The sequence below is a fragment of the Aplidium turbinatum genome, chromosome 4 (genome assembly GCF_918807975.1).
Source record: "Aplidium turbinatum chromosome 4, kaAplTurb1.1, whole genome shotgun sequence".
Taxonomy (NCBI): Eukaryota; Metazoa; Chordata; class Ascidiacea; order Aplousobranchia; family Polyclinidae; genus Aplidium; species Aplidium turbinatum.
In genome coordinates, this window is record NC_137475.1 from 13666130 (window position 1) to 13692919 (window position 26790).

At 37.4% G+C, this 26790-nt stretch overlaps 1 protein-coding gene across 1 annotated transcript; it reads left to right on the top strand.

Moving 5' to 3' along the window:
- The first annotated feature begins 1427 nt into the window (after positions 1 to 1427).
- On the top strand, positions 1428 to 20101 carry LOC145768711 (uncharacterized). The gene is made up of 10 exons (XM_082580286.1): positions 1428 to 1675; positions 2856 to 3008; positions 4239 to 4349; positions 6280 to 6442; positions 7520 to 7718; positions 8456 to 8557; positions 8754 to 8909; positions 10110 to 10232; positions 10689 to 10886; positions 17905 to 20101. The coding sequence occupies exons 1-10, from the start codon at positions 1458 to 1460 to the stop codon at positions 18027 to 18029; spliced, it is 1548 nt and encodes a 515-aa protein (XP_082436412.1). The 5' UTR covers positions 1428 to 1457; the 3' UTR covers positions 18030 to 20101.
- The last annotated feature ends 6689 nt before the right edge of the window (positions 20102 to 26790 follow it).

Genomic DNA, 26790 nt, shown 5'->3' on the forward strand with positions numbered 1-26790 from the left:
ATTTTTAGTTATCAGTTTGTGTGAGGTAGTTAGTAGGCACTTTAACATCACCCACTCGTCGAAAAGTGCCTGCTTTTCAATGTGAAATTGCTTTGTGTTTTAGTCACAATTTTTCTTCTCCATTGATTGCAGTCATTAACATCCTTTTTGCACTCAGTTCAGTTGCAGAAGAAAAAAATAATATTAGCAGAGGGTGGAAATCGAACCCACGAAACCGAAATTACTACTCCTCTGCCCTAACCATTAGGCAACGCTAGTTATAGCGAGGCATTCAGTTAAATTTCTTTGTATCAAAATTTTTCGAACAGAATATCACGTGTCGAGTCACATGACTGAAATCAGTTGAATCGCGAGTACGCTTTTCGACGAGTGGGTAATGTTAAAGTGCCTACCGAGGTAGTTAAGCAAGTTTCTCAAATGTTTAGATTTGTCCATATTTTGTGGCGATAGTGTATTATTCTTTTAGTATTTCTTTTAAAAATATTTTTCTTATAGGCTTGAAAAGGGCTGTATGATTAGCCGAAATCGTTAGCTTTTGGTTTTGTTTTTATTATGTTAAACGTAGTGTTGTTGCTGGGTTACGTCTGTTTATGGTTTGAAAAAGTTACCTCTCTACCCAAATTGAATTACATAAATAGTTTTGAAACTCTGAACGGGAGTTCCCCTGATACCCACAGACATCTTATTATATAAGATGTCTATGCTGATACCACGGTGATATAGTTTAGTGTTGCCATCTATGGTTTTAGCTTTGCCAAAAAAGTATTTCCTGATGTATTGTATGCTTGCAAAGAGAGTTGAGCATAGACTTGGGTTTGGATTTAAATCCGGCAGGAATTGAGGTCAACGACTGGATTTGGTAGAAGTAACAAAAACGTTGTGACGTGCTTGAGACCCAGGGCTTCCACTAGTGAGGAAATTTGACTTCAAAATTGATAAAAATGTAAAAATACACATTCTTGTAAGTTAGATCCACAGGAACAAAACTCCTTTCCTGTTTACATGATTTAACAAGCAAAGTGTTGTGCTTTATAAAGAAAGTGTTGCAAATACAATAGAATAAATAGTAAAAATATTTGACTTTTTCATTGACATTGCATGTGTGGAGATTCACAATAAACTGTGTGATGGTTAGGTAATTTTTTAAGCCACTATTTGTGTAAACTTTGGACAAGCAGGGCAGTAAAATTTATGGATAGTTGAACTAACCTTAGTTATAACATTACCCTGTTGCAGTGTCTTGACATGACATCTCTAACTTTTTGCCTGGATTTAACACCAACTAAAGCCTTTTGTCATAAAAGTTTTGGTAAAATGACTGGTTTAAAGGATTACAATTACGGTACCAATAAATCAAAAGACAAAGCATAAACAATTAGTGTATTAGAACTGTAAACAGTTATATTTATGTGATTTTGCAGTACGTTTTGTTAAGGATTTGTGTCTTGTTGTAAAAAATGAGTTGTCAGCTTCGAGGAGAAAGCTGGTACTCATGGTATGCTGCAATAGTGTTAATGAGCTGTTATGCTGTTGGGGAACTGGGACATTTTCTGATAGGGATTGTGTCACGTCCGTTGGCACAGGATATTGAATTTGGTGACCAAGGTTGTATTTCCACTAATTCATCTTTGGAAGAAGAGGCACAATTTAAATGTAGAGGCACTAATTTAACAAGGTAAGCAATTTAAAGTAAACTTGTGATTACTTCAAAGGTTACCTACAGAATTTTTTTGGACTTTGCATTCAACTTGAATAAATTCTAACTTGAATTGTGTGTACTGGTTTGCTGCAGTTGATGCTTTTATTTTGTTTTAGTTTTGCTCTATTTTCTTGGTTCAATCTCAATTCGTAGAATCAGCTACAGCAGCAGCCACTAAATATAGACAATAAATCCATTTGCAAATTAAATTGAATTTGCTTTGCAAAGGAATTTTTTATACGTATTATATATAGCCTATGCATTATCTTTTTAATATGAAATTCACCACTGATGAAATCTTAAGTCATTTGAGACCAAGGTGGATTTATGTAGCGGATTCTTCTGTATTATATTTAAAAAATTTCATCCCTGTCTACACCCCTGGACAGTGACCAACTTTTCTACTGTTACGAATATTCAACCTGTTAATCTTTCTCATAAAGAATTCAGTATTTCTTCTTGTGGATCTGCGTAAAGCCAAGCTACTTCCTCCATGACCAAGTCTATTATGCACCCCCGAGCCAACATTTCTTTTGGCAAAGCCAAGCCACTGTGATGCCAGACGCCAAGCAAGCTGAGAAAAAACGTTTTCTTGCTGAATTGAGTGCATTATGAAACAAGAAAATTCGTATCAAATTCAACCAACCTTACGTCAGACTTCTTTGACCAACAACACACAAATTGGAAGTGTAATCTTTCTTGTTCCTCGAGTGTGGCCCGCAGGAATGAACCACATCATCGATGCCTACACTAGCCTACTATTTCTTGTCCATTGAATCGGGATTAAAGTCTGCATGTCGAAAATGACAATTCTTAACGGAAATTGCCTGATAATGTATGAACATTGGGCGCTCTCTAGTCATGTCTCAAGTAAGTAGGCAATGGGCATTTACTTTTGTCTCCATAGCACATCAAGTAAGGCTCATACAAGTGAGTTGTATGTTGACAATACAAAAAATGCTCTGATGCCTTATCAATTTCAAATGCCTTATCAAGTATTTAGCTGCAAGACCACAACAACGAACTGCGAAACATGAAGCCATCTTTGTGAGCAAGTGTCTCTTCTGCAATCTTTTTAGTTTTGCATGAATACGGTATTCAGGTGGTTGCAGTATAATATTACTTTTGTTGATGTTGATTACTTTTTTTTTCACAGTTGTCCGCTATTGTCAGTGAATGAAACCAGATATTGTGAATGGAATTATACTGGTTCTGGCGTTCAATACCAAGTTCTGGCTGGACCAGCTTTTATTGCCATTTTTAGTGTCATGGGCATTGTTATTGGAGTAGTTGGTGATATGTATAACCGGTCAGTCAATAAGTAGCATTGTTAAAGTAGATTTAACAAGCAAAATGGTCGGAACACCTGGCTAATTTAATTAAAAACCCTGAAAACCATTTTGCTCCTAAGTTTTTGGAGAGCCACTATATGGACCTGCTTGTAAGTGCATGCTGCGCAAGTTAGAATCCCTTCAATCCAAGACTATCAATTTGGGCTCTTTATTTTTTAATTTGATTTAATTTTAACGAGTTGTTTTTATATAGCGCTGCATGTACATCGCAGAATGTGTCCAATGCAGCCGTATAGAGGCCCAACTGAGTACATAATTACCTGAATCCATTCCATTGCTCAGTGCCAAGCAGGAATTAGATTCAGTACCATTTTTAAAAAGTCTTTGGTATGAGCTGATGCCCGACAGGGCATCGAACCCATGCCTACCGATTCCGAGACAGACACACTAAGCCACCGAGCTGGTGGCTTACTGGTTAGTGCGTCTGCCTTTTCCAGTTTTAAAACACTAAAGAAAATGAAGGGTGGTACAAGCAAACATCTATTGGATTGGCCCAAAGAACTGATTTTAACAGTAACTTTAGTCACCCTGACATCCCAGTATGGTTATATCGGAATGGCCCATTTCGGTGAGTCCGATTCAGTGAGTCCGATTCGGTGAGTCCGATTTGGTGAGTTTCCTATTCGGTGAGAGCCCTGTTCGGTGATTTTTTTTTAAATTATTGGGTACCGTAGCCTAATTATCATTGCCGTTATAGGGTTAGGGGTTAAGGGTTAGTGCTTAGGGTTAAGGGGTAGAAGTTAAGGGTTAGGGGTTAGAGTTAGGGGTTAATGGTTAGGAGTTAAGGGTTAGGGGTTGGGGTTAGGGGGTTACGGGTTAGGGTATGATTTCAACATTTAGCGACGTTAAAACGATGTAAAAGCGGCAATGATAATTAGGCTACGGTACCCAATAATTTTCAAAAAAAATTTCACAAAAATCACCGAATAGGGCTCTCACCGAAAAAGGCTCTCACCGAATTGGACTCACCGAATAGTAGCAGACCCTGGTTATATACCTATAATAGAGTTATTTAATGTATTAAACATTAATTGAAAACTTAAACTGTGTATATATGATTTAAGTTTTAATCAATGTACCATTATTTTATTGTATCTGAAAGATGATTTTTGATTTTTTGACATGCGTAACATGGCATTTGTATTTTTAGTGTCAAAGTCATTGAAAACTTGTCTTTTTCTTTCAAGGGTACGATTGTTAACAGTTTGTGTTATTTGGTATTCTGCCATGTCTATAATTACTGGATTTACTGCTGAATATTGGCAACTAATTCTGCTGAGGTTCGGATTTGGTGCTGGGTAAGTTTTTAAAGTTAACCAATAGCAAAACTTCTTTTGCATAAAAATATTTTTTATTGACAAATTCTATCTGCTGGTAATCAATGTTAACCAACAATGTGAAATTGTCTTAGTTTCAGTTGTTGTGATTAACATATTACTTTTTGAACCATAGGCATACGAAGCCGAGTAACATGATCAAGTTTAACAACTTCATATAGAAACACAAAAAACTGCGCAACAAATTAAGTATCGAACGTTTTCGACATCACAAGATGTCCTCTTCAGGAATAATATACATACAACTTAACTACATCTGAATAAAATACAATGGTTAACTAAATCTATAAACAGGAAAAGACAAAAACTAAATCTATAAACTGGAAAAGACAAAAACTAGATTTAGTTAACCATTGTATTTTATTCAGATGTAGTTAAGTTGTATATATGTATATTATTCCTGAAGAGGACATCTTGTGATGTCGAAAACGTTCGATAGGCTACTTAATTTGTTGCGTAGTTTTTTGTGTTTCTATATGTAATAAACTTAAAGATGTTAAACTTGATTACGTTGCTCGGCTTCATATGCCTATGGTTCACCAAGTCAAACTCTCTACCAAAGCTCTACCGTATTATTACTTTTTGATTAATATTGTCCAGTTTTTAAAACACTAAAGAAAATGAAGGGTTGTACCAGTAAACATTTATAGGATTGGCTCATGATACAAGAGAAGGATCCACAGAGGGTCCTACAAACTTATATGCATAAATCAACAAGTGAATAAAAAAATATCAGTAACCTCTCAAGTACATGTAGCTCCACACAAAGTGAAAATTACATGACTTAATGACCCTTTTTATTTTTCAAAAGATAATGTCTAATTTTTAACTGCAGACAGAGACCAATGTTTCGATCTCTTCACAGAGTCTTCAGTGCAGTGAAATGAAAGAGAGTTGTCTTGAAGTTTCGGATGAGATGATGGTTTTCAAGTGAGGATTAATAAAAAAAAAACAAGACAAGTTCTCTCTACTTTCATTTTACTGCACTGATGGGATCCTTAAGATCGAAACATTGACCCCTGTTTGCAGTTAAAAATGTCTTTTTAGACATTATCTTTTAAAAAAGGGTTAATAAGTCATGTAATTTTCAATTTGTGTGGAGTTACACAAACTTGACAGGTTACTGATATTTTTTTTATTTACTTCCTAAAACATCGTTGGCATTTGCATAAAACTCATCTTCCCAACTGCTCAGTAGTTAACCCTTTTTTGCTTTCCACAGGCAAGTATCGTGATGTAATACCAGGATCCCCTATGCTTGTATAGTCGAATGATTAGTTTCCTTTTTAACTTTTCATTTGTTTTTTTGCCCTTCTGAGACATTTTGATTTCTTATCTGCAAGAAAAAAATATGCAAAACATTCATCACAATTGTTGTGACTTGTAAACACATTGTTTCGAATTGAATGTGGCACATGAACATGAAAGCAATGAATGAAAAAAGCGTCAAATTATATTACTGAATTCTACTATGAAAAGTGTATATAAAAAAATCGAAGAGTGCATTTTTAGTATCGCAATGTTTAAAAACCTTACCGGGTTAATTGTACAATCATCGGCATTTTGTCTTGATTTTCGCTGTTTAAAAGTGGCCAGTTCATGATCGTAGCCTGCTATTTCCTTGCAAGCAACCTACGCCCATTTGATGACTACTCTGTTCTGTGTGATTGAGCCATTCTTGATTTATTTCTCTAATAGCTTCATCACATGCATGCTGAAAATATGAAAGTGTGCCTATTCAACTATCATTGGTTCTGAATCTTAAAGTCTTCCATAAATTATATTCATAAACATTAAACAAGATATTTGAAAATCGTTAAAAAAAAAGAGTGAAATGTGCTCAGTATGGTGTCAATGAGGCTGGTGTTCACAGCTTAATGATGTCGTGCAGGGAAGCTGGTGTTTCCCCACTCACTGCAAGCATTGTTGCGGATAAGTTTGGTGCTAGAAGTCGTGGTTTGGCCATGAGTATTTTTAACTGGGGAATTTATTTTGGATATGGATTAGCCTTCACTGTGGGCAACTATGTAACGGATGCTGATATCTTGGGTCAGGTAAATTGCGAGACAATGTTTATATTTGTGCTTTCTACTGTGATGTTGAATGACTAAGTAGCTTTAACATTTGCTTTTAATACTGGGGTGGACATTTGGGAAATCTGCTGCTCATTTCACTGATTTGAGTTTAGGGAACATACTGAGATCTGCAGGCTACGTTACCACATAAGTTCGTTTTTTACGAACTCATGTTCAAAAGTCCACACAAGAAGCTTCTATTACAACTGAAAGAAAAAAGTGTGAAAGAATTGATCGATTTCAATGATATAACCTCATTTAGATCTAGTTATATGATGGTTTGTCAAACAAACGGCAGCATGTTTAACGGTTTGTTTAATTTGATTTTTACAGTTTGATTAAACTGATATAGAAGACAGTGTGTTTCGAATACACTTGCCATTGATGTAATTGTTTTTCTGTTTTTTTTTTGTTTTTTTTTATTGCATCAGTATGTATTTTTTTTTTATAATATGTAATAATACAAAATAAAATTTCTTGCGAATAGTGCTTATTGATTTGATAATTGTAATCAATATTATATATATAATATAACATAGATCCATGCTTGCAAGAAAACAATACATTTGCTTTTCAAAGTACCCTAGTGGTCAGGCTATGTCTCCTCGTTGGACGCGATTTTGCATGAATTTGTGTTTTAACTGTGAAATTCAGTCCGCAAAATAATCGTATGAATGCTCATAGACTGCTTGCAATAATTTTAAGGAAACCCAGTTACTGAAAATCTGAAATGCATGTAGCAACATTGAACATAAGAAGTATCAATTTTTGCTTTTAGCACCACCAAGATTTTGCGACATCAGTAAAATCCGCCCAAAGATTACGGGTGTAATTTACTAAATAAAAAATCCTGACATTACGATGTAGGTTTGCTCAAGGTTTAGAAAAGGCGATACTGTATATATTTGTTCATAGAAAACTGTAAAACACTGCTAGAAGAACGTTGTTTTACATTGCTTGTGTTATAATAATCAAAAACGTGTGCAACAAATGTTTTTAACGTCGTTGCACCAATACAGTTTTGTGTAACCTACTTTCTTACAATTGTGTTTGTAGGGTTGGCGATGGTCTTACTTTGTGACTGGAATACCCGGTGTTTTCTTGGCACTTTTGCTTGTAAGCACAGTGAAAGAACCTCAGAGAAAAGACCTGGCTGAAGCAGTAACGTCCACTGAACAAACAACCAAACAGACTGAAGCTTCAGACAACTTACTACCAGACAGTACAGACACTCCTAATAAAAACTCTGAACAGCGTGAGTACTTGTTCAGATGGCGTGAAAGCATTGCTTACTCATACTGGTCTTTATTCTGCTTTAAATACAAGCCTAAAATTGACTTAAAGGCATACTAAATGAAAATTTCAAACGGGAATTAAGCATTAAAATGAGTAAACTGAACATTCAAGAATACATTTTAAAAAAAATTATCGAAAAAAAATTGTTTTTGATGGCGCTGGTAAGGCCCAAAGTCCAATGTTTCATTTATTTTCATTTTTTTCAAAATGACCAAAAAGTGCAAACATTGCTCGAGACTACGTCACTAAAGACAGCAATAACAAAAGCCACGTTACCACATCTGATGTTTTGAGCAAACTGTTTGATGTTTTGATGTTGAAATGTGTTGTTTTGATGTACATACATACATAGCCTACAGTCAAATCGCCCGCAGTAACAATTATTGCGAGATTAGCTGATTGCTATAGTCTTTAGTGACGTAACTGTACAGTCGCACGCTTCGTTGCTCAGGCCAATTTCGTTTTGAAAGCTCGGACAAAAGTACGCGCACAATGGTGGTCAGACCGCAATGGGGCAAAATTTTATTGAAAATCGTTTTATGGTAGCCTGTTATACACAAAGAACGTGGAAAATCGCAAAGTCAGGTTTTTCCTTTAGTATCCCTTTAAAATAGTGCTATGTGAGTTGCACTTCACCCTCGATTGAATAAACACTATGTCTCCGGAAGTCATTGTTTTCTTAGCGTTGTTTTACAGAGAAGTCTGGTGTCCTAACGAAGCTGTGGAGAGCTTTGAAAATATTCGCCACAAATCCAGCTATTTTGGTACTTCTGTTAGCAGCTTCAATACGACACACAGGTAATTCGTGGGTTTGGCTATGTTGCTTTATATTTTACCCGATATAAAACTTTTCAATTCCATATGAAATTTTCGGCAAGAGTAGTATTAGTAAACAACTAATCATGTTGCTTTTTATATAAGCTATTGAAAATGTATGGATGCTTTATAGTTGCTGGGTAAAGTGATAATTTTTAACTTGTGAATTTGTTTTCAGCAAGTTTCTGTTGGGCTTATAACACTCAACTATACTTTGATTTCTATTATCCTGACGCCGACCTCGGCATCTGGATGATGCTTTGTTCAATAGTTGGTGGTTCCATTGGAATCGCAACTGGAGGGATCATATCAGATTTTGTTGTTTCCAAATACGGTAAGTATTAATTGTAAAGTTATTCCACCAAGTTCATGTGATACTTTCCCGCACATTCTGTCGGTTTCTGCCATGCCGGTGTGGAACTGTTGATGCCAGGGTCACTTGACAAACATTTTCTTGCACGGACAATCGGACATTAACAAGTTTCGCTCGTTATATGTATTCAATCACTGCTCTTGTGTTAAATACGTCGGCTTTTCCGGTTGACGGCTGACACTATGAATACATTACTCTCTCCAACTAAAAACTCCACATTTCTACACGACCATTTTTTCAGCTAATAGGCTACTCTACAGCATTTCACTATTCACTTTAAAGAACATCTGCTCTTTAAGTCTGGCCCTTATGATCATTTCGGAGTGTCTGTGCGCAGTGCTCACCTGCATCTGAACCATCTTGGAACATTTGGAATGGATTCAACACTCCTCAATTACGCCCCTTGAACACCAATGGGGGCTGTTTTTTGCGCTTTAGACTTACGTAGTTATTTTCTGTTTAGGTTTGGGTTAAATTAATGTTTGAGTTAGTGTTATAGTCATTGTCAGTTGTCTAAAAATACAACAGTTAGGCTAACATCTATTGAAGGATGTAGATCGATCTCTTTGTTATATCGTTGTATTCTCTCATTTGGTCTTCTACATCCTACATAATGAACCTGGCAACAACAATTCACTGTTGCGAAGTAATATTTTCGCATTAACTTCATTTTCGTCCTAATTGAAGGTTGCTTCGGTTTGCATGATTACGTCAAGAGCCGGCGTGCCGATCTTTTCTAGACTAATAAAACATGTTTCTAATTTTTAAAGTTTGGTCAGTTTACAAAAAAAATAATACATACAGTGTAAATACGATAATACGAGTTACATTTACACTCCCAGGCCAGTGTATTAGACAGGGGTTGACTTACTGGAAAAGGAAGGGAAACTGCCTCATCTTAACAACCTGAATGTGGGCTTTTCAAGAGTGATTTTGTGCTATAAAAATACACCAAAATATTGCTCATGCCAAGGTGGCCATTTTGATGGTGTTGGCCTTTATATCTCGAATCTTGATTCAAGACTGCAGTTCATCGTTGTGATGAGTATTGAGTAATCATACAAATATTAAATGAGGTAATGCTTTCAAAGCGCAAGTGCTTTGTAGTGTTTGTACAACTGATTTTGTGTCATCAAAAACTCAACAACTTTATTTTTGCAGGTGTCAGAACCCGTCTATGGGTATTGGTTGTCAGCCAAACTTTAGCTTCGCCTCTTGCCGCCATGGTTTTATACCTTCAGCCTCCATATTGTTTCATTGCTCTCCTCTGTGCTTATTTGTTCGGTAAAGATGTTTTATTTGATCGTTCAGAGTCTTGTTTCATATATTGGTTTAGTTCCATTATTTTATCAAACCGTCATAAAAATCTTGTATTGTAAACATTTGAAGTTGCCTAAACTTTGTCAATAGACTTATACTTTAAAGGTCCGTTATTTTTTGTGATTATTTCCCAAATGCCAAAAATCACTTTTTAATGATAAAAGATAGACGACTTGAGTAATCATTTATATCCAAGTTATTCATGTTATTTAAGACTTTTAAGTTATCCAAGTTATTCTGAGAAAAGTGTGTATAAATGGCTCTACAGTACCGTAGCCTATTCACTTTATGAGTTTCTTCCAGATTGATTTGTTCAGTTTATTTTTGTTGCAAGTCATGTTCTCAGTGATCAATCCTGTTCTTTGCTTGTAAGTTCTTTGGACAGATCTAATCAACCTTCAATTCTTTCTTTCACTTCAGCTGAGATGTGGTTTGGAATTCTTTTTACGGTTCTGGTCGAAATTTTCCCATTTAGCATTCGGTCAACGGCCCTCGCCTTGTTCATATTTGTGATGAACAATGTTGCCAGCAGCGGACAGTTGCTGGTGCCAACGTTGAAGCCTCTTTTGGGCTTCAGGGAGACTCTCTATCTCACTTATGCCGGCTTTTACGGCCTTAGTAAGTTTTTACGTGCAGGTGTAAGTAAACCAAGTGTTTGAATCTGGTGATGGAAAGAGTTAATCAAACAGTACTTTTTAAAGTTTGGTTGTATTTATTCTACATTTCATATCAAATCTTCAATGTACATGCGACGCTGAATCAACGAAAAAATAATGTTGCCAGTCATTAGCATGTGGGCCCCAACTAGGAGTTCATGATAATTATCCACATAGACCAAATAACTTTCAAAAAACAAAAAAATTGTGTGAAAAAAGTAGAAGTAATGTAGAAAACGATATGTTCAAAGTTGGAAGATTATATGACTTGAAGTGCTGGTGTGACTAAAATTACCAAGTACTTTGCTTTCATTCGAACTTTTGAGAACTCAAAGTGACATCAGTAAAATTTCGCGCGAACACCTACAACAATCTTAGTTCCAATATAAAAACGATTAGAAGTTCAAGCCTTGCTTCATAGGTTATCTTCTCTCTGTTAAGCTTGTTCCAAGTTTCCTGTGTTTTAAAAAACGACACTAAAAGCAACCGTTGCGTGACGTCATACTGTTGAATTAAAAACCCGGTTTGTTGGAAAAGTCTAAAAATTTTTAGGCACTGACTAAATCTAAGAGATGTTTATTGTCTATTCAAGCAACCCAGACAGAAAAATCGTCATTTTTACATTAATTCAGCGTCTGTAGACATTGAATAACTGTAAAAATGACGGATTTTGCTGTCTAGGAATTGCTTTCAAGTTTGTTTTTGGATCTACACAAAACAATGTGAACGGTATCAATGTAAGCGCTGCTTTTTGGTTTTCAGCCATAGTAGTATTTTGTCAGTTTGCTTGTAAGAAAGTGACCTATTGTTTTTGGCAAAAGTGCTGTGCTTAATCCGGCCGCACCTGACTTAAAGTTAAGATGGGTTCGGCTGATTTTTTACGGTACCGGTACACTAATAACAAATCACTTGTCCTCTGCAATTAAGAAGAAACTAACGATAAAGTGTTGAATGTTGATAGTCACAGAAGATGTTACGCTGACGATTTTGCCATTCGACCTCCACCTCCTGCAGTTTTACAATACGCAGCACGTTGTGTCGGTGCTGACGTTTCATATTTTATGCAAGGGTGCAATCGTCGTAAAAATGTTGACACAACCTCTAGCCCAGCAAGGCACTCACAGTAAATTGAATATACAGAGCCAAGTTTAAACCGACAAAACTGCTTGTTAAGAAGTTTCTGTGAATTGGTGTTGTGAAGTTGAATTAGAACCTCATTGGGCTGGTGTACTGCTAACAACAATTTATTTTCTTTGTGTTAAACTGTTAACGTCACTAAAAACTGACTGTATGCTAAATGATTTTACTTATTTTTACTGCAGCTGAGCATAAGAGACTAAGCTACCTTTCACGATAGCCGGTAATTTTTGGTTGTTACTTATTGTTCCAGTGCAAGGGTTCTCAACCGGAGTTAGATTTACCTCTAGGGAGTAAGATCAACTTAGCTTGGGGGTAATTTTTCAAAATAGACTTTGTAATTTTTGTCTCCTATAGACTGTTTTATTTTTACTCGTTATCAAATTCAAAAAAGTGATTATCGAGTAGTTAAAATCTTTGCTATTGAAATGTTATGTCAGAGATGGTTCAGGCCACACCGTTCTCCTTGCCCATACAAGGTTAGGTGACTTTCAAGAGGTTTAGCTTTAACTGGGATTGACCCAAAGTGAGGCGAACTTTTAAGCCTTCCTGAAGAATGTCAATTTCATCGCAAAGACCTACTGCGGTCGCAAGTTCATTTTCTGAAAAATGCGAGGCAACTCTAGATTATAATATCATAGCACGTTTGTGTAGTATTGAAGGCAGAAAGTTTATCATAACCCACTTGCGACTGCAGTCAAAATGATCTCGAGCATAATTTTCGCGAAGCTTGATATGCGGTAGTTTTCCAATGAAATATCTTCAAGCAGCTATATCTTTTTGTTCAACCTTCCTTCGCTAGGTTTTCTTTTGTTTTTTGCGATAACCATGCTTTGCTTGCCATTGCCACGTCTTTTCCTGAAGGACTTTCTGATTAATCACACCCATCGAGTCAACAGATCACTTAAACTAACCACATTGCGTGCGTATGCAATCGATTTCATATCACAAATGATTCTTGAAACTCTGCAGTATCTCCCCTGCACATGATACGATTATTCCAACAAAGTATGTGCTCCACTATCTTGGTTGTTCAAAGTTCAACCGCGTGATTGAAGATCGGAAATTCTGAAGATGCCAATAAACTTTTGTGTTCAGTCGTACGTTGTGTTTTTGTAGGTATTTCTTGACTCAAGTAGAGCTGTCCTGGAAATTGCTGGTTTGATGAACACTCTTGCTGTCATTGTGCCAATGGATGTATTGGTGTAGTTATGTCTTGCCGTTGATCAAACAGATAAGAGACATATACCCATTACTTTATCACATTTCTTCCCAATAATTTGAACACAATCCCACTGCTTCATTATCCGAAGTTTATTCTTGAAACTAATAGTGGTAAAAATCAACGCTTCTGTCCCGCTGAACATAAAATTTGGCTCTCTTTCTTTTGTCAAATATATGGTATCCAATGGTGGCAGTGATATCTTCACCAAAGACTGCCCTTCTGGAATAATTCTTTGATGTACACCAATGAATACCATGCCATTATATGTTTCTCGGCAGCCGATTTGTAGCAAGAATTGACAGCAATAGACACCGTGTTTCGCCCATGAGGCTGGGCTCGTCAGTATCGCACCACTAATTCTGCCACAAGGGTATTCGACCGCCGCTTTACCAGTCAGTCTTTACCTTTACCAGTCATTCACAATGCCATTATATCTTAAATCGCTCATTTTTTTGTCCCTTTGGTAAAAAGTCATATTTTTTTGTGATCTGTGTAGCTTAGCTGCTCACCGGATTGTCATAGGCTGATAACGTGGATACTTCTGCCTACAGTATAATATTTGTAAAGTCAAGAAATTTAAGCAGAGTTGCAAGAAATCAACACTTAAATTGTTACGGTAGTGTGCTAAAAAAAAACTGTACATGTAAAGCTCTCGGCTACTAAATATCCTCTCTCTGTTTTTGAGACCCCAATTAAATTATATTCAAAAAAGTTGAACTGGATTGCAAGCATTCGTAAGCATCGAAATATTTTCCTGAACAACACACCACTGACACCTAGTTATCATGGACTGAGCTAAACAATTTTATCTTTTATGTTCAAACAGCGGAAATGTGGTACGGTGTTGTAATGACAGTGTTTGTGGAAATGGTTCCAACTGATGTTCGGTCCACGGCGGTGGCCATGTTTGCCTTTGTCATCAGTAACATTGGTGGGAATCTGCCAGTTGTTGTGGCCTACTTGAAACTTGCCGTTGGTGGCCTACGTCAGGCTCTCTATATTGTATATCCTGGATTTTATTTGATAAGTAAGCTAGTTTTACCAATGAGTTCAGTTATTACTCTGATCCATGTGTGCTAACATCATACTATTATAATAAGATATCCATTTCTTTTGGCACGGTCGCTCAACTCACTAAACAAACTAATAATTTGTTTGTGGACGTGTCGTGTTTTGTGTGGACGTGGACATGTCATGACTGTTGAACACTGAACAGTTTCGATCCCTTTAACGTTTTGAGTTTTTTTTGTCAATTTGGATAAAAATAATTACGCATTATAGACATACTGTAGTTTTGCTGCAAAAAAAATACTACTTTGAATCTTGATGATATATTTTATTGTGTTCTAACATCATCAAATTAAATATTGATGACGCAATAGAAAGTAGCAATGACAACTGCTTGACGCTTTTACATTAAACATTTACAAGTGTTTAGTAACTTACAAAGTGAGCACTTTTTCCCGTCGCGGACATATTAACAACAAAAATAACAATGAAGAGAAACATAAAATGCTGTAATTGAATTAAAGTGCAGGCTACTTCAGTATGGTACGAGTAGCCCAACGATACAAAACTGCATTTTGACCCTGGTTGCACAAGCCAGACTTAGACAACTAAATAATTCTAGTTGTCTAATTCGATAAATTAGAGCGAAATGTCGGTAATTCTAATCTAATTCGGTAAAAAAATTGTTTGCTCTGATTGTAGTTCTTATCCAATGTCCAGTTTGCTAAAAATTTTAGTTTGTCCATCAGTAGTTTTTGGCAAATGGAAGGATAGCCTATTGCGCTCTTATCAACGTTATACAAAGAAAATGCAATAAAACGATCAAGATCAAAGTGTCATTTCATCCCTTGAGCAGCAAAGTCATGAAAATTTGATTAATTCATCAATTCACTGACGTTACAAAAAAAAGTATATTATGACGTAAGTTGTTTTGGCGCTATGATGGTGCCTGGTGGAATGACACTTTGATCCCGAGTTGCCACATTGGCGTTTTTATCCAACTTAAAAAAGATATGTGATTGTGACATCTTGTTTAAATTCTACTCTAATTTGTGAAAACTTGCGTAGCTTTAATTCTAATCTTAGTCTAATTTGTAAAAGTTTAAAAAAATGTAAAATTTAATCCAATTTCAAAATACTACAAAAATTTTAGTTGTCCAAGTCTGGCACAAGCCAATCGAAGCGGTTGCGATTAACACGAAAACACACTTTCATTTTTCATGATTTTTGTCTTGGAAGTAATTAACCGCTTTTTTTACATTTATGCTATTTGCCATTTTTTCCAGTTGCTTGTCTTTAATGTAAATAAAGATATTTATGACCTTGTTTTAACTTGAAGAAAATCATCCGTGATTAGACCCGGAGTAATCAGTTGAGGCAATCGCTGTTCTTTTTAAATTCTTTGGTATGACCCGACCTGGAATCAAACGAAGACCTACCACTGCCGAAGACATTAACCGCTCCGCTACTGAGTTGGTACGAACTGTGAACTGCATCACAGCGAAACGAAGGAAAACACAAACCAATATGTGTGCATTTGCTACGCCTGCAATAAGAACAATTCCTTACACAAAAGGATTAGAAATTTGGAGACTTCATCTCTTACGCTTTAATATTAATGCAATCAAATTGATTATATAACAATAATTTTTTCATTGCAATGAATGTGAAATCTAAAATAACATCAAATGTTATTTGCAATGCTAAAGTCTGATAGTGTGCTGGCGTTGTTTCCTAATTGCTCAACCGTGTCTGAAAAACGGCCCTAGACAGTTAGATACAGATATTTTTATGGAGTTCAGCTTTTGTAAAAAAGGCATGATAATTAACATCAACACATGAGTTTAAAAAAACACTGCAAGTAATGTGCTTGGGAGACGACAAAGATTGTTATTCGTGGTTTGATGTGGATTAGTAACCTATAGTTTGTACAAAGCTGCTCAAAGTGGTAGAAAAACTGTCGTAATCGCTCTTATTTTTAAAACTGCAGTATGACAAAATTATCACAATAAGGATAAATATATTAATTACCTTGATTTATAATTAGTTTAGCACTAAAGGGACCAAGGTTGCATGAACTTGTTTAGCAGTGTGGTAGCACTTACTAGTGGTGCGTTAAAAAAAACATAAGAAACTGTTCAAACATTATATAAACCCTTTCCTGTTACAGCAGTCATGTTGCGATATCTAGATTGGCGAAAAGCGTTGGCATGGCATATGCCTTTTCGCCATTAACGTGGCATCATATGAAGGGAAATGATAAGCAAGCAAATGACGTCTCGTGATGTTGAACACCTGTTTAGTTCAATTGATAGTTTCGCTTTTGTCCTATGTATCTCGTGGTGTGACTTAAGTTCGAAAGCCACTTACACTCGTTAAAAGAGGTTTTGTTGGGTGTAGCATTTATTCCACGTGACCAATGCAAGCGACTTGAGTGTCCCACGGTGGTTGCTTTAATGTCCGTTTATCCATATGTTCTGTTGCCACAAAGGCCACTGGTGGGCACTGCACGACAACGGGGACGTTGGCAAGATTATAGAAATTCAACTTTCCTGTCCGGTATTCCATACAATGATGACGACGGTCTGTGATCGTTTAAACGTTTTCAATTTTTTTTAAATACTTCTTCAAATACCGGAGCACAACAGTTAGGTTCGACCACTTAGGCTCCAGATGGGAGAACTCCTGCTGTTTTGTGCTTTAAATATCATGAACATACATATATGCGTGGTAACATTGCACTAACCCGCTGCTTTAACTGTTGTTGTATTGGTCAATTTGCATGAACGTATTTGTTTTGCACTAATATTTGATGTTGGCTGAGACACTGAGTCAACACCACTTATCAAACGGTTGGTCTCGTAACGAGAAGTTTATATTTTGATATGATAGTTGCATGGTTTGTGGCTGCATAGCCAGTTCGCGTTTGTTACACAACTTTACACTTCACTCCAACTCTAATTCCCGCACCAAAGCTGTTGCTTTTGTATTGTCAAATTTTTAGCTACTCCTTTCACCTTTTACAATCCATGAAATGTAATTACCAAAAATTTAAATTATTTTTACGTTGATTCAACGTCTAAGTGTCAATAAACACAATCCCAGCAAACATAAGTTATCTTTTACATCACTTCAGCGTCGCTCGACGTGAAATCGATGCAAAACGGAGAACTTCTGTTGGCTGGAAAATTGGTATGAGCATGTTCGCCTAGACCAGACAGACTTTTGTTATTGAAACGTCTGCCAATGGTGAATCAATATAGAAGGAAATGCTTATAGCTTATAGCTTGATTACTTAAAATCTTAAATGAAGGTCTGATGACGTCTAAGTTGGTTGTGATGATTCAATGGTAGTAACTCACTAAACTTTCAGATTAAAGTTTTCAATGTACTGCAAGAGAACGATTTGCAAACTAGTTTTAACTTCGTGGATTGTTTTGAAAGTTGAAGGCATGATAAGGTGGTAGTTGCTAGCTTTTACTTTTTTTTTAGTTTTTAATAGATTATTTTAGTTGGAAAAGTAACACAATCTCTCTTTACTACGAATAGTGTTATGATGTTGAAACGCAACACAGTGTTCATTTCTGTACAACTAATTCATTTTATTTAGGTGGACTTTTCTTTCTGTTGACTCAACTGTTGGTGAATAGAAACAGAAGTTGTCGCAAAGATGCGCCGCAAGAGGGCGAACAAGTGTCGGTACGAAGTAACGATTTTGCCCCACTCACTGATTGATGGTGTTTGTTGTGAGCCCAGCTTGGAAGAGTGGTTCTTTTCACATTGTTTTAACGTCGCCAGTCGTTGAGAAAATGTAAAAATGGAATTTTGTCGAGCTGGGAAATGGTAAAAGCAAGTTTACTCCCAGACAGCAACATCCATCATTTTTATGGTAGCGTATTGGTGACTTAATTTCATCTGTTTCATCGATTTTATAATGTTTGTTCATGAATAGAAAAGTTCTTCATGCGTGCGTGTTTGATTTACTCACAAATTGCAATGTTGTATGAAACTACGCTTTGAGCCGCATATGTTTATGACTGTGCCAATGTTAGATATGCATTATATATATTTCTTAAACTTGCAGATTGTACCGGAAAATATCATTGTTTGTGCGTTATAAAAATGTCTTCATAAACAATCTTAAAATGTTAAGCAAATGTTATCAAATATGTATTGTGAAAAAAGGAGTGTTCTTTCCTGTCTTTTCACAAGGATAAGAGTTAAACTGACTGGCAAAGGCGGTGGTCGAATACCCTTGTGGCATGAATTAGTGGTGTGACACTGACGAGCCCACCTCATGGGCGAAACACAATTGTCTATCGCTGTCAATTCTTGCAACAATCGGCTGCCTAGAAACAAATATTTATTGTTGGAAAGTTACGTTCTAACTAAATATGTTGCTGATAATATTTAAGTTGCATTTCGGTTTACGACAAAGTCCACGTGCGCGAACAACACTTTAATTTCAATAAGTAGCGCGCGAAGCTTGGTATAGAAATCAAATGGGGTTTGGGTGCAATCACATGTCTTTTTATTTCACTTCATACGAACATGCAATCAGAAATTTGCCTGGGCTAGCAGCTCACGCTTGTCGTCAATGTTGTACTTTTATGGCGAAGTCTTTATTTCATGCAATTATTATTAGTCGGACTACTCGTTCTATCGCGTCACAGTTACCACCATGTCATCAATGTGTGCCTGCGATGCATGCTTCAGCCAACAAAATCCGTCCTTGCTGCATTGATTCGGAGTGATTCATTGTGGCGTCTGCAGACGTTGAAATGATGGATTTCGCTTGCTGGAGTTTGTATAACCACTGTTCTTGTTTGTTTTCTCTTGTTGCAATGCTATGGTTGTGAAGCACGTTCACGTTGAAATTGCAGTAAAAAATAGTGGTAAATTTTGGTTGAAATGTATTTAGAACAACAAAATCATTAAAATATTGAAACATTTTAATATATGAATTAGTTTGTAAATATTTTGACATCTCAAAGTATTTGCAAATTCTAAGCGATAGTACCTGCTGATACTGAAGAACTTCACAATTCTTAGCCAAGAGTAGGCTAAAACTCCTAAACTATAGTTTAGGATTCGTTTTTTCTTATGTGTATGGTCCAAACCAACAAACCAGTTTGTATGCATTGATTAAACGTCTGTAGGCGTTGAATCAATGCAAAAAAGACTTATAGGAAATGACATCAAGTGTTCATTGTTGCTAAAGTGCTGAACTGGGCCTTCATCAGTGATAAAACGGTGATAGTGTGTCTTGACCCAGACAGCAAATCTGTCGTTTTTTACATTGATTCTACGTCTACAGATGCTTTACATGGGAGGTCTTACCTTTAATGTTTGATGGAGCCTCTCACCTGCTATTGAGTATTGAGATTGTTTTTCAGTTGAAGTTATGTAAAGTCTGCGTCCTGCTCATCATCATCATCATAATCCATCGTCGGTTTGTTCCCCACTAGTGGGGGTGGCCGATTGTTTCCGCGCAGCAATTGTTTTAATCCTTTTTCTCCATTTCACTCTGTCCCTTGCAACTTCCTCCTTCAGTCCGACTTTTTTAAATTCATCCCTCACTTGTTGTTTCCACGTTCTTCTTGGATTGCTAGTTTTGAAATAGGTTTTTAACCTGCCATGTTTTGATCTTGCCATTCTTTGTAGGATATGTAATTCAACACAGCAAGACTTGCTGATAAAGACTTGCGTTTACCTCTTGTTTGCATCTTTTGTGTTGAAATGAGATAAAGTTTCGTCTTGTGCATCCAATTTATCATGAAATAAATAAAAGGTGAAATGCCTCACAGTAAGCTAACTTTAAGAGACTACGTTATTCATTACAAGTTACATAGCATTGTTTTGATGCAAGTTACAACTAAACAGTAATCCATACGTAAGAAATCACAGTAAGCACCGAATGCGACGATTTGTTCAACGAAACGGCCTCGCTATTACAATGGGTGGAGGTCGGACCTTTTATGCATTGAAGTGGAATTGTTTTTTTCCAGATTTCACACATTCTTTTTGTTTATGTAAAGAATTCGTGTTAACCTGTAGCCTATTTGGTTCAGCTAAAACTTCCCTATAGCCTAAGTTATTTCAGCAACACATGGCCAGATAACGATTAGGTCTGTAGGTTACGCGCATTTGAGACGCTTATGTGCCAAAGTATTTGCAGATATCCCAAATCGTGGTGCAGCCAAAAACTGGCAGTGTGGCAATGAAGCTAAGAGGTGTAGCCTACTGGTAGCCTATAAATTCTATGTTGAAAACAATTTAAAGCAACAAAGTGGACGACCATTTTATTCGATACCGGCGCACTTGATCCTACATTTTGTCATTCTTTTCCGCTCATTGGCGTGCGGGTAGGCTATATTGCTTATTTTATAGTTACCGTATTTTTATTACCAAAAAACACGTTATTAACAAGACACTTGCGTCAAACTCCAGGTCGCGGGCCAAATCTGGCGCGATGCAACATTTTTTCGCCCGCAAGATGGTATTAAATTTCTTTTAAATATTGCACCATAAACAACTTTAAGTTATGATCAGTAATAAACTAGCCTAAGATAAACAATAGTGCACGTAGCCTAACGTGATTAAAACTTACGCACTGCAGACTGCGTTGTATATTTTCACCAACCAGAGTCCTCGAGATATATATCCAATCGCCATCTCCGCCTGAAGCAGACTGCGCATCAACACGGGTCATCTGCCTCCCCAAGCCACGGTTTTGAACTAGCTCGCCCAGTGTCGCCAAATTGAGTTTGGTCCATGCCTGGATGTTGTCATGCCATCGTTTTGGTTGTCTGCCTCATTTTCTTTTTCCGTTGACCTCGATACTGTAGCCTAATTAGCCAGATCAAAATGAAAAGTTTATCAAACGCTCTAATGGAGACTGGTATTGCGTATTTACAACAAACGTCATATTACCGAGCCTACATTTGACACGAAATTTCGTTTCAATGCACGCGCTTGTGTTTTATAAATAAGCTTAAAATGTTATGTTTTTTTTTTATTGTCGCTCTACAACAGCTACAGTCTTTTATAAATTTACGTTGATTCTACATGGTATTTACAATTCTTAGAGCACTCATTTTTTCTCCGCTCAGCGCGTTTTATGTTAATTGTTCGTTCAGTTCGTGTTTTTGGCTCTCAATCTCAGCAAAGCTGCTGTTCTAATAAAAGTTTTTGACCAGCTCAGTTGCCGAGTGGTTATCGCCTTCCGCTCTGGTGCTGGCAGATCTAAGATCGATTCCAGGTCAGGTCAAACCGAGACTTCAAAATCGGTAGGCTACCGATTGTGTTGTTTCTTGCATTACGCAGTGAGAATAAGTCCGGTAGGCTAATGATTAGTGAACCTCCGGCAATTTTTTCCGGCTCCGAGCCGCGAATTTTTTTCCGGCTCCGAGCCGCGAATTTTTTTCCCACGAACTTTCTGTTTCATTTCGGTAAGTGTAGCCATTACAGGTTACCGCGTGCGATTGATTCGTATAGAGTTTGTATTAATACCGTGTGAATGCAAGCATTTTTTCGTTGGTTTGTTTAATTCAGTGGTTTCATTTTGTGACTAACGTTCGTGAGAACAACGGTTCAACACCTATCGAAGTCAATTTTGTTTTCTTTGAATTAAGATTTTAAAGACTTTAGCAAATTCAAGCGGACCTGGTTCGGCTGTGGGGTGTGCGCTTAAGCAACTCATTTCAGTACCTCTCCATTCAGCAGCACCTAGTAGATCAGGGGTTTTCAATCTGGGGATCACGAACCGTTTTTCGGTGGGTCGCGACTCGCGAGACGCCTGAAAATTCAGTATATCATTTTCAATTTTTTTTGCCAGAAAAAATTACCAGTGTGTTTTTTTTCAATCGATCATTTCTCGGGAAGAGGTTATTCTATTGTTTAAGCTTTCAACTGTTGCAAAGACTTTACCATTAGAAAAGCATTCGATGTTTTTCACTTGGTTCCAAAGTTGCCAATTCCGCGGTTTTCCGCGGAATTTGGCTAGTTTTGTATTGGCATCGCGAGGCTACGTTGAATGCATTGAGTGGGTCGCGGTGCAGAAAAGGTTGAAAACTCCTGAATTAGATAGAATAATTCAAACACAGTAACACTTCAACAGTCAAATCAAATCTTCGGGGACTTCAGACAGCTTCAGTGACGAAGCATTTAATAGAATAGGTCTCATAGCATCTTTTCACAAATTGGGACTAGGCGGGCAAATTTTCAAAAAAAGGCACTTTTAGCGCGAGAGTTATGTTAAAAAGGGCACTTTTCGCGCGTAAATGATGGGAAAAAGGGCATTTTTTTCCCGAGCGTAAAACATGTAGGCTAAGCTTAAAAATGTAGATTGCTAAGGCAAATTGTGGGTGAAAAGGCATATTGTAACTATAGACTAAACTTTTGAGACCCATAATTGATTCCTATATTCATCCCCGCCCACAATATTTTGTAAATAATACTATAATAAAATTTAATCTAGCAACATTTAGTTGCAGAGGTCTCTTGTAGGCTACTAACGAAAAAATAAAGTAAAAAGAAACAACAATGGTAGCCTAATAGCCTATATGAAACACAACTGCTAAGATACTAAACATTAAGGATATTATAAGTAAGGTCAAAGGTAGACTCATAAGTTCTAAATGTATCCTAAAGCTTTCCATTTAGCTCAGTGGTTCCCAACCTGAGGGTAAATTACCCCGGGGGGGGGGGGGGGTAATTTGCCTATTTTGGGGAGGTAACGAGACCCGATTTGGAAACAATGAAGCAATTGAAGGTTGTGAACTTTATAAAAGCTAAAGAATTGAACAGCCGTCTTTTCAAGGAACTGTGCAAGAAGATGGGAGAAAGATACGAAGCATTACTGTATCACACACAAGTACGATGGCTGTCTCGTGGCAAGGTGATAACCCGTCTGGTCGAACATACGACTTGGCTGAATATTTCCCTAACCAACAGTGGATTTCCCAGCTGTGCTACCTGGCTGATATCTTTGGTGAATTGAACAAAGACCATCTTTTAATTCAAGGCAAAAATGTAACTGTGATCGACACCAAAGTAGCCGTAGCTGCATTTATCGCGAAGGTTAAATTGTGGAACAACCTAGTTGAAAGAGGCACAGTAGTGCACTTTCAGACTCTTGACATGTAGCCTACTTCGAAGGCAATGGACTTGAGTTGACAGCGGCGTTGAAGCAGGGCATAGCTGACCACTTAGGCCAGCAAGCCAAGAAGATGGACATTGGCCAACTACTTTCAGAATTTGGACACGGCTAGTCTCCAATGTTGCGCTGAGCCCTTCACATGTGATGACAGCCAGGTGGATGATGACGACTTTCCGGCCAAAGAAGAATTTATCACTCTCCAAACGAACGAAGCATTGAAACTTGATTTTAAGGAGAAAGGCTTGGATTGGAACCCTTCTGGTCAGGGGCGTTGACAGGGGGGTCTACGAGGTACTTTTGGACCCGGGCCCGGAATATTTAAGGGGCCCGGATTTAAAAGATTCCCTGCGACTTCAAACATTATCAAGATCTTAATATAATCAGATCTAAAGGAATTGCGATCAGAGGTTAAAACAGCCACTTCAGCCATCAGATGGTAAAGTACTGGGCCCCCTTCCGGGTGCCAGGCCCACTTCAGCCACCAAACAGTAAAATAAAAATTTAGTTTAGTCTACCCGAAACACGAATTTGAATATAAACAAGCTAATGTTTGTTTAAACTCAAAAACTGAAATGGCACAGGTAAGAAGATTGCAATTCCTATTTCTGGACTAAAAAATAGACGAAAACAGTTTTTCAGATTGCAGCAATCATCAAATGTTTGACCTAGGCCCAAAAACATTTCCCAAATCTAATTGAAAACTTTTTGACCGTCTGCACTTACTTTGCTGTAAATTCTCTTCTGGTGAACCTAGAATGACCAGTGAAACATCAATGGAATCGGGAAGTAATACTCTAGCGCCATGTGACAAATAAAAGTTCAAAAAAGCAACCGCTAGATAGAGATAGTAAGTTTTGAGGTTCGGGAAATTTTAAGATTGCGCAAGATTTGTTAAACAACCATGCATTTGGCATATCGGGTTTGCTCTATTTTTCTTAATTTTCTAGTTTGCACGGCATGTGTCATCCTCATTTTAACAGCAACCTTTACATTGATAACATTGTCGATGAAAGGGGCCCAAAAATAAATTGGTACCGGGCCCGAGAAATCCTGTCAACGGCCCTGCTTCTGGTTTGGCAGACTCCAGGACGCACCAACATTAGCGACACTGCATTAAATATCCTGACATCTTTTTGGCTCGGGTTCCAAATAGCGACTGTCAGAACAGCGACTGTCAATAGAGCGACCACACGACAGCGATTCATTTAAAACAGCGACTGTCAATAGAGCGACTACACGACAGCGATTCATCAAAAACAGCGACTGCCACAACAGCGACCTCACTTCTTTTATTAAATCCAAGGCTTACGCGCACATGCACTCTTTCACCCCCTCCACACATACCTTCCATCCCCCACACCTCTCTACACACGTATGCACGCACAAATAGGCAAACACTGCGTAGTGAAAGATTGAAACCAAAAGGGACTTTAAAACAACATTTTATTTGGACTATCCATAGAAGTCACATGATTTAAAAAGAAATAGGCTAGTCAAGCCAAACAACAGAAAGTCGTCAAGCCTTGCAATAAAATTCAGGGTCTAGAAAAAGATTGAAACCAAAAGGGACTTTAAAACAACCAAAAGTCTTGCAATAAGTCTGTTTAAACTTGTCTGATGTTTAAAAAAGTCTGTTTAAACTTGTAAACTAAAACTACCCTAAAAGGTAATTGACATGATAAAAAATACTTTACAAACTTTATCACAGATCAACTAGACTAGGCAATCATTGTCAAGCTGGTGCCATACAGAACCACCCAATTTGGCCTCCAAGTCAAAACCTGCTGACTGGCATGATATAAATCCAAAAACTTCTCGCTATAGCTAAATTGAAAACTAGTTGTGTTCAAATTTGGCGCCTACAATAAATAAAATTCAAAAATATGCCACATAGGTGCCAGATGGGGCATTTTTATGGCACTTAAAGTGTTAAGTCGCTATCATAACAGTCGCTGTTTTAATGCAGTCGGCATTTATACAATCGCTGTTTGGAATGTCGCTCACTTCATTACGTCGCTATTATGAAGTCGCCATTATGACAGTCGCTGTTTTGACAGTCGCTATCCGGCCTGGATGCCCATCTTTTTCAACAACGTATCGCTGTGAACAAAGGTTTTCAACTGTCTTGAGAATGAAGACAAAGAAGCGCAATCTTCTGGATGTCGAAAGCGACACAAGAATCGCCCTCACTAGCCTACCACAAAGCCCAGGATCACAAAGCTGGCGGCTGAAGTCCAGGTCCAACCTTCGCATTGAATGTTTACCACGCATTGTCATCTTGTATTCAGCATTGTATTGCATTTTGATTGTCATAGTTAACCCTTTGAAATTCATAGCAATAAACACTTTGTTTTTGAAAATTGATCTTGGGGGTAATTGGTTCACTTCAGGGCGGAGATTAGGGTAACAGCCAAAAAAAGGTTGAGAACCACTGATTAGCTGTTCATTCTTTAGCTTGGATCTACAAAAATTAAATCTTAAAAATTGCCCACCTAGTTTCAAACTAGGGGAGCAAAGAAAGGGCTAGGGGGGCAAGCAAAGGGACTAGGTTGGCAAGTGCCCATCTAGTTTATATGTGAAAAGATGCTATGATAGGTCTATGTTAAGTTAGTTACGAACACATCGTTTAGCGCGTGACTTCTGGAACGAAGACGCTTCAAGATCCCGGTTCGACTCTCGGGGTGTGCGCTTGAGCAACGCACGTTAAGGACTGCTCTTCATTTAGCGGCATCTAATGGATGGAATAATTCCCCGGCAACAAAACTTCAACAATCCGAAACTTCACTCTGTCAATCTCGGTGACCGGGTCTGCGTCAGTGATTCAAAGCCTCTACAGTCTACAAGTATGCGAAACTGCCAGGATTAAGCTCTGAAAGAAGCTTTCCCAGTTTGAGGATAAAGATTCAAACAATCTACTAATAAACACATCGAATCAAGATTGCAGCCCCTACATTACAAATGATCACGAGCTGCTAATTATGAAACTAGTTTTACGTAAGCTAACAATCTCTCTTTTTTAATCGGTAATCTACGATTGCACCAAGAAACAAAAACGTTATCGTTATATGAATGATTATGCGGAAGCAAGACTGCACAATTTTTAAGAGTATGCTTAAAATTCAATAGTGAGGAAAATTTTAGCATTCTTTTATGTGTCGTCATTTTGTGATACACCATTGCATTTGTGTTAAGCTGCTTTCTTTCATAAATTGGCGTAAGTTCACACAGAGAAGCAAAAACAACCGAAGTGACTATAGTAGACATATATAGTGACAACTTTGTTGCAAATCCCGTAATTAAATGTATAACCGCAATATAAAAATGACGGCCGTCTAC

Bases quoted from the DNA above. Each gene is read 5' to 3' on its own strand.
- LOC145768711 (XM_082580286.1), top strand. From the start codon at position 1,458: ATGAGTTGTCAGCTTCGAGGAGAAAGCTGGTACTCATGGTATGCTGCA. The intron at 4,350-6,279 runs GTAAGTTTTTAA...GATGTCGTGCAG, and splicing joins AGGTTCGGATTTGGTGCTGG to GGAAGCTGGTGTTTCCCCAC. The intron at 8,910-10,109 runs GTAAGTATTAAT...TTATTTTTGCAG, and splicing joins TTTTGTTGTTTCCAAATACG to GTGTCAGAACCCGTCTATGG.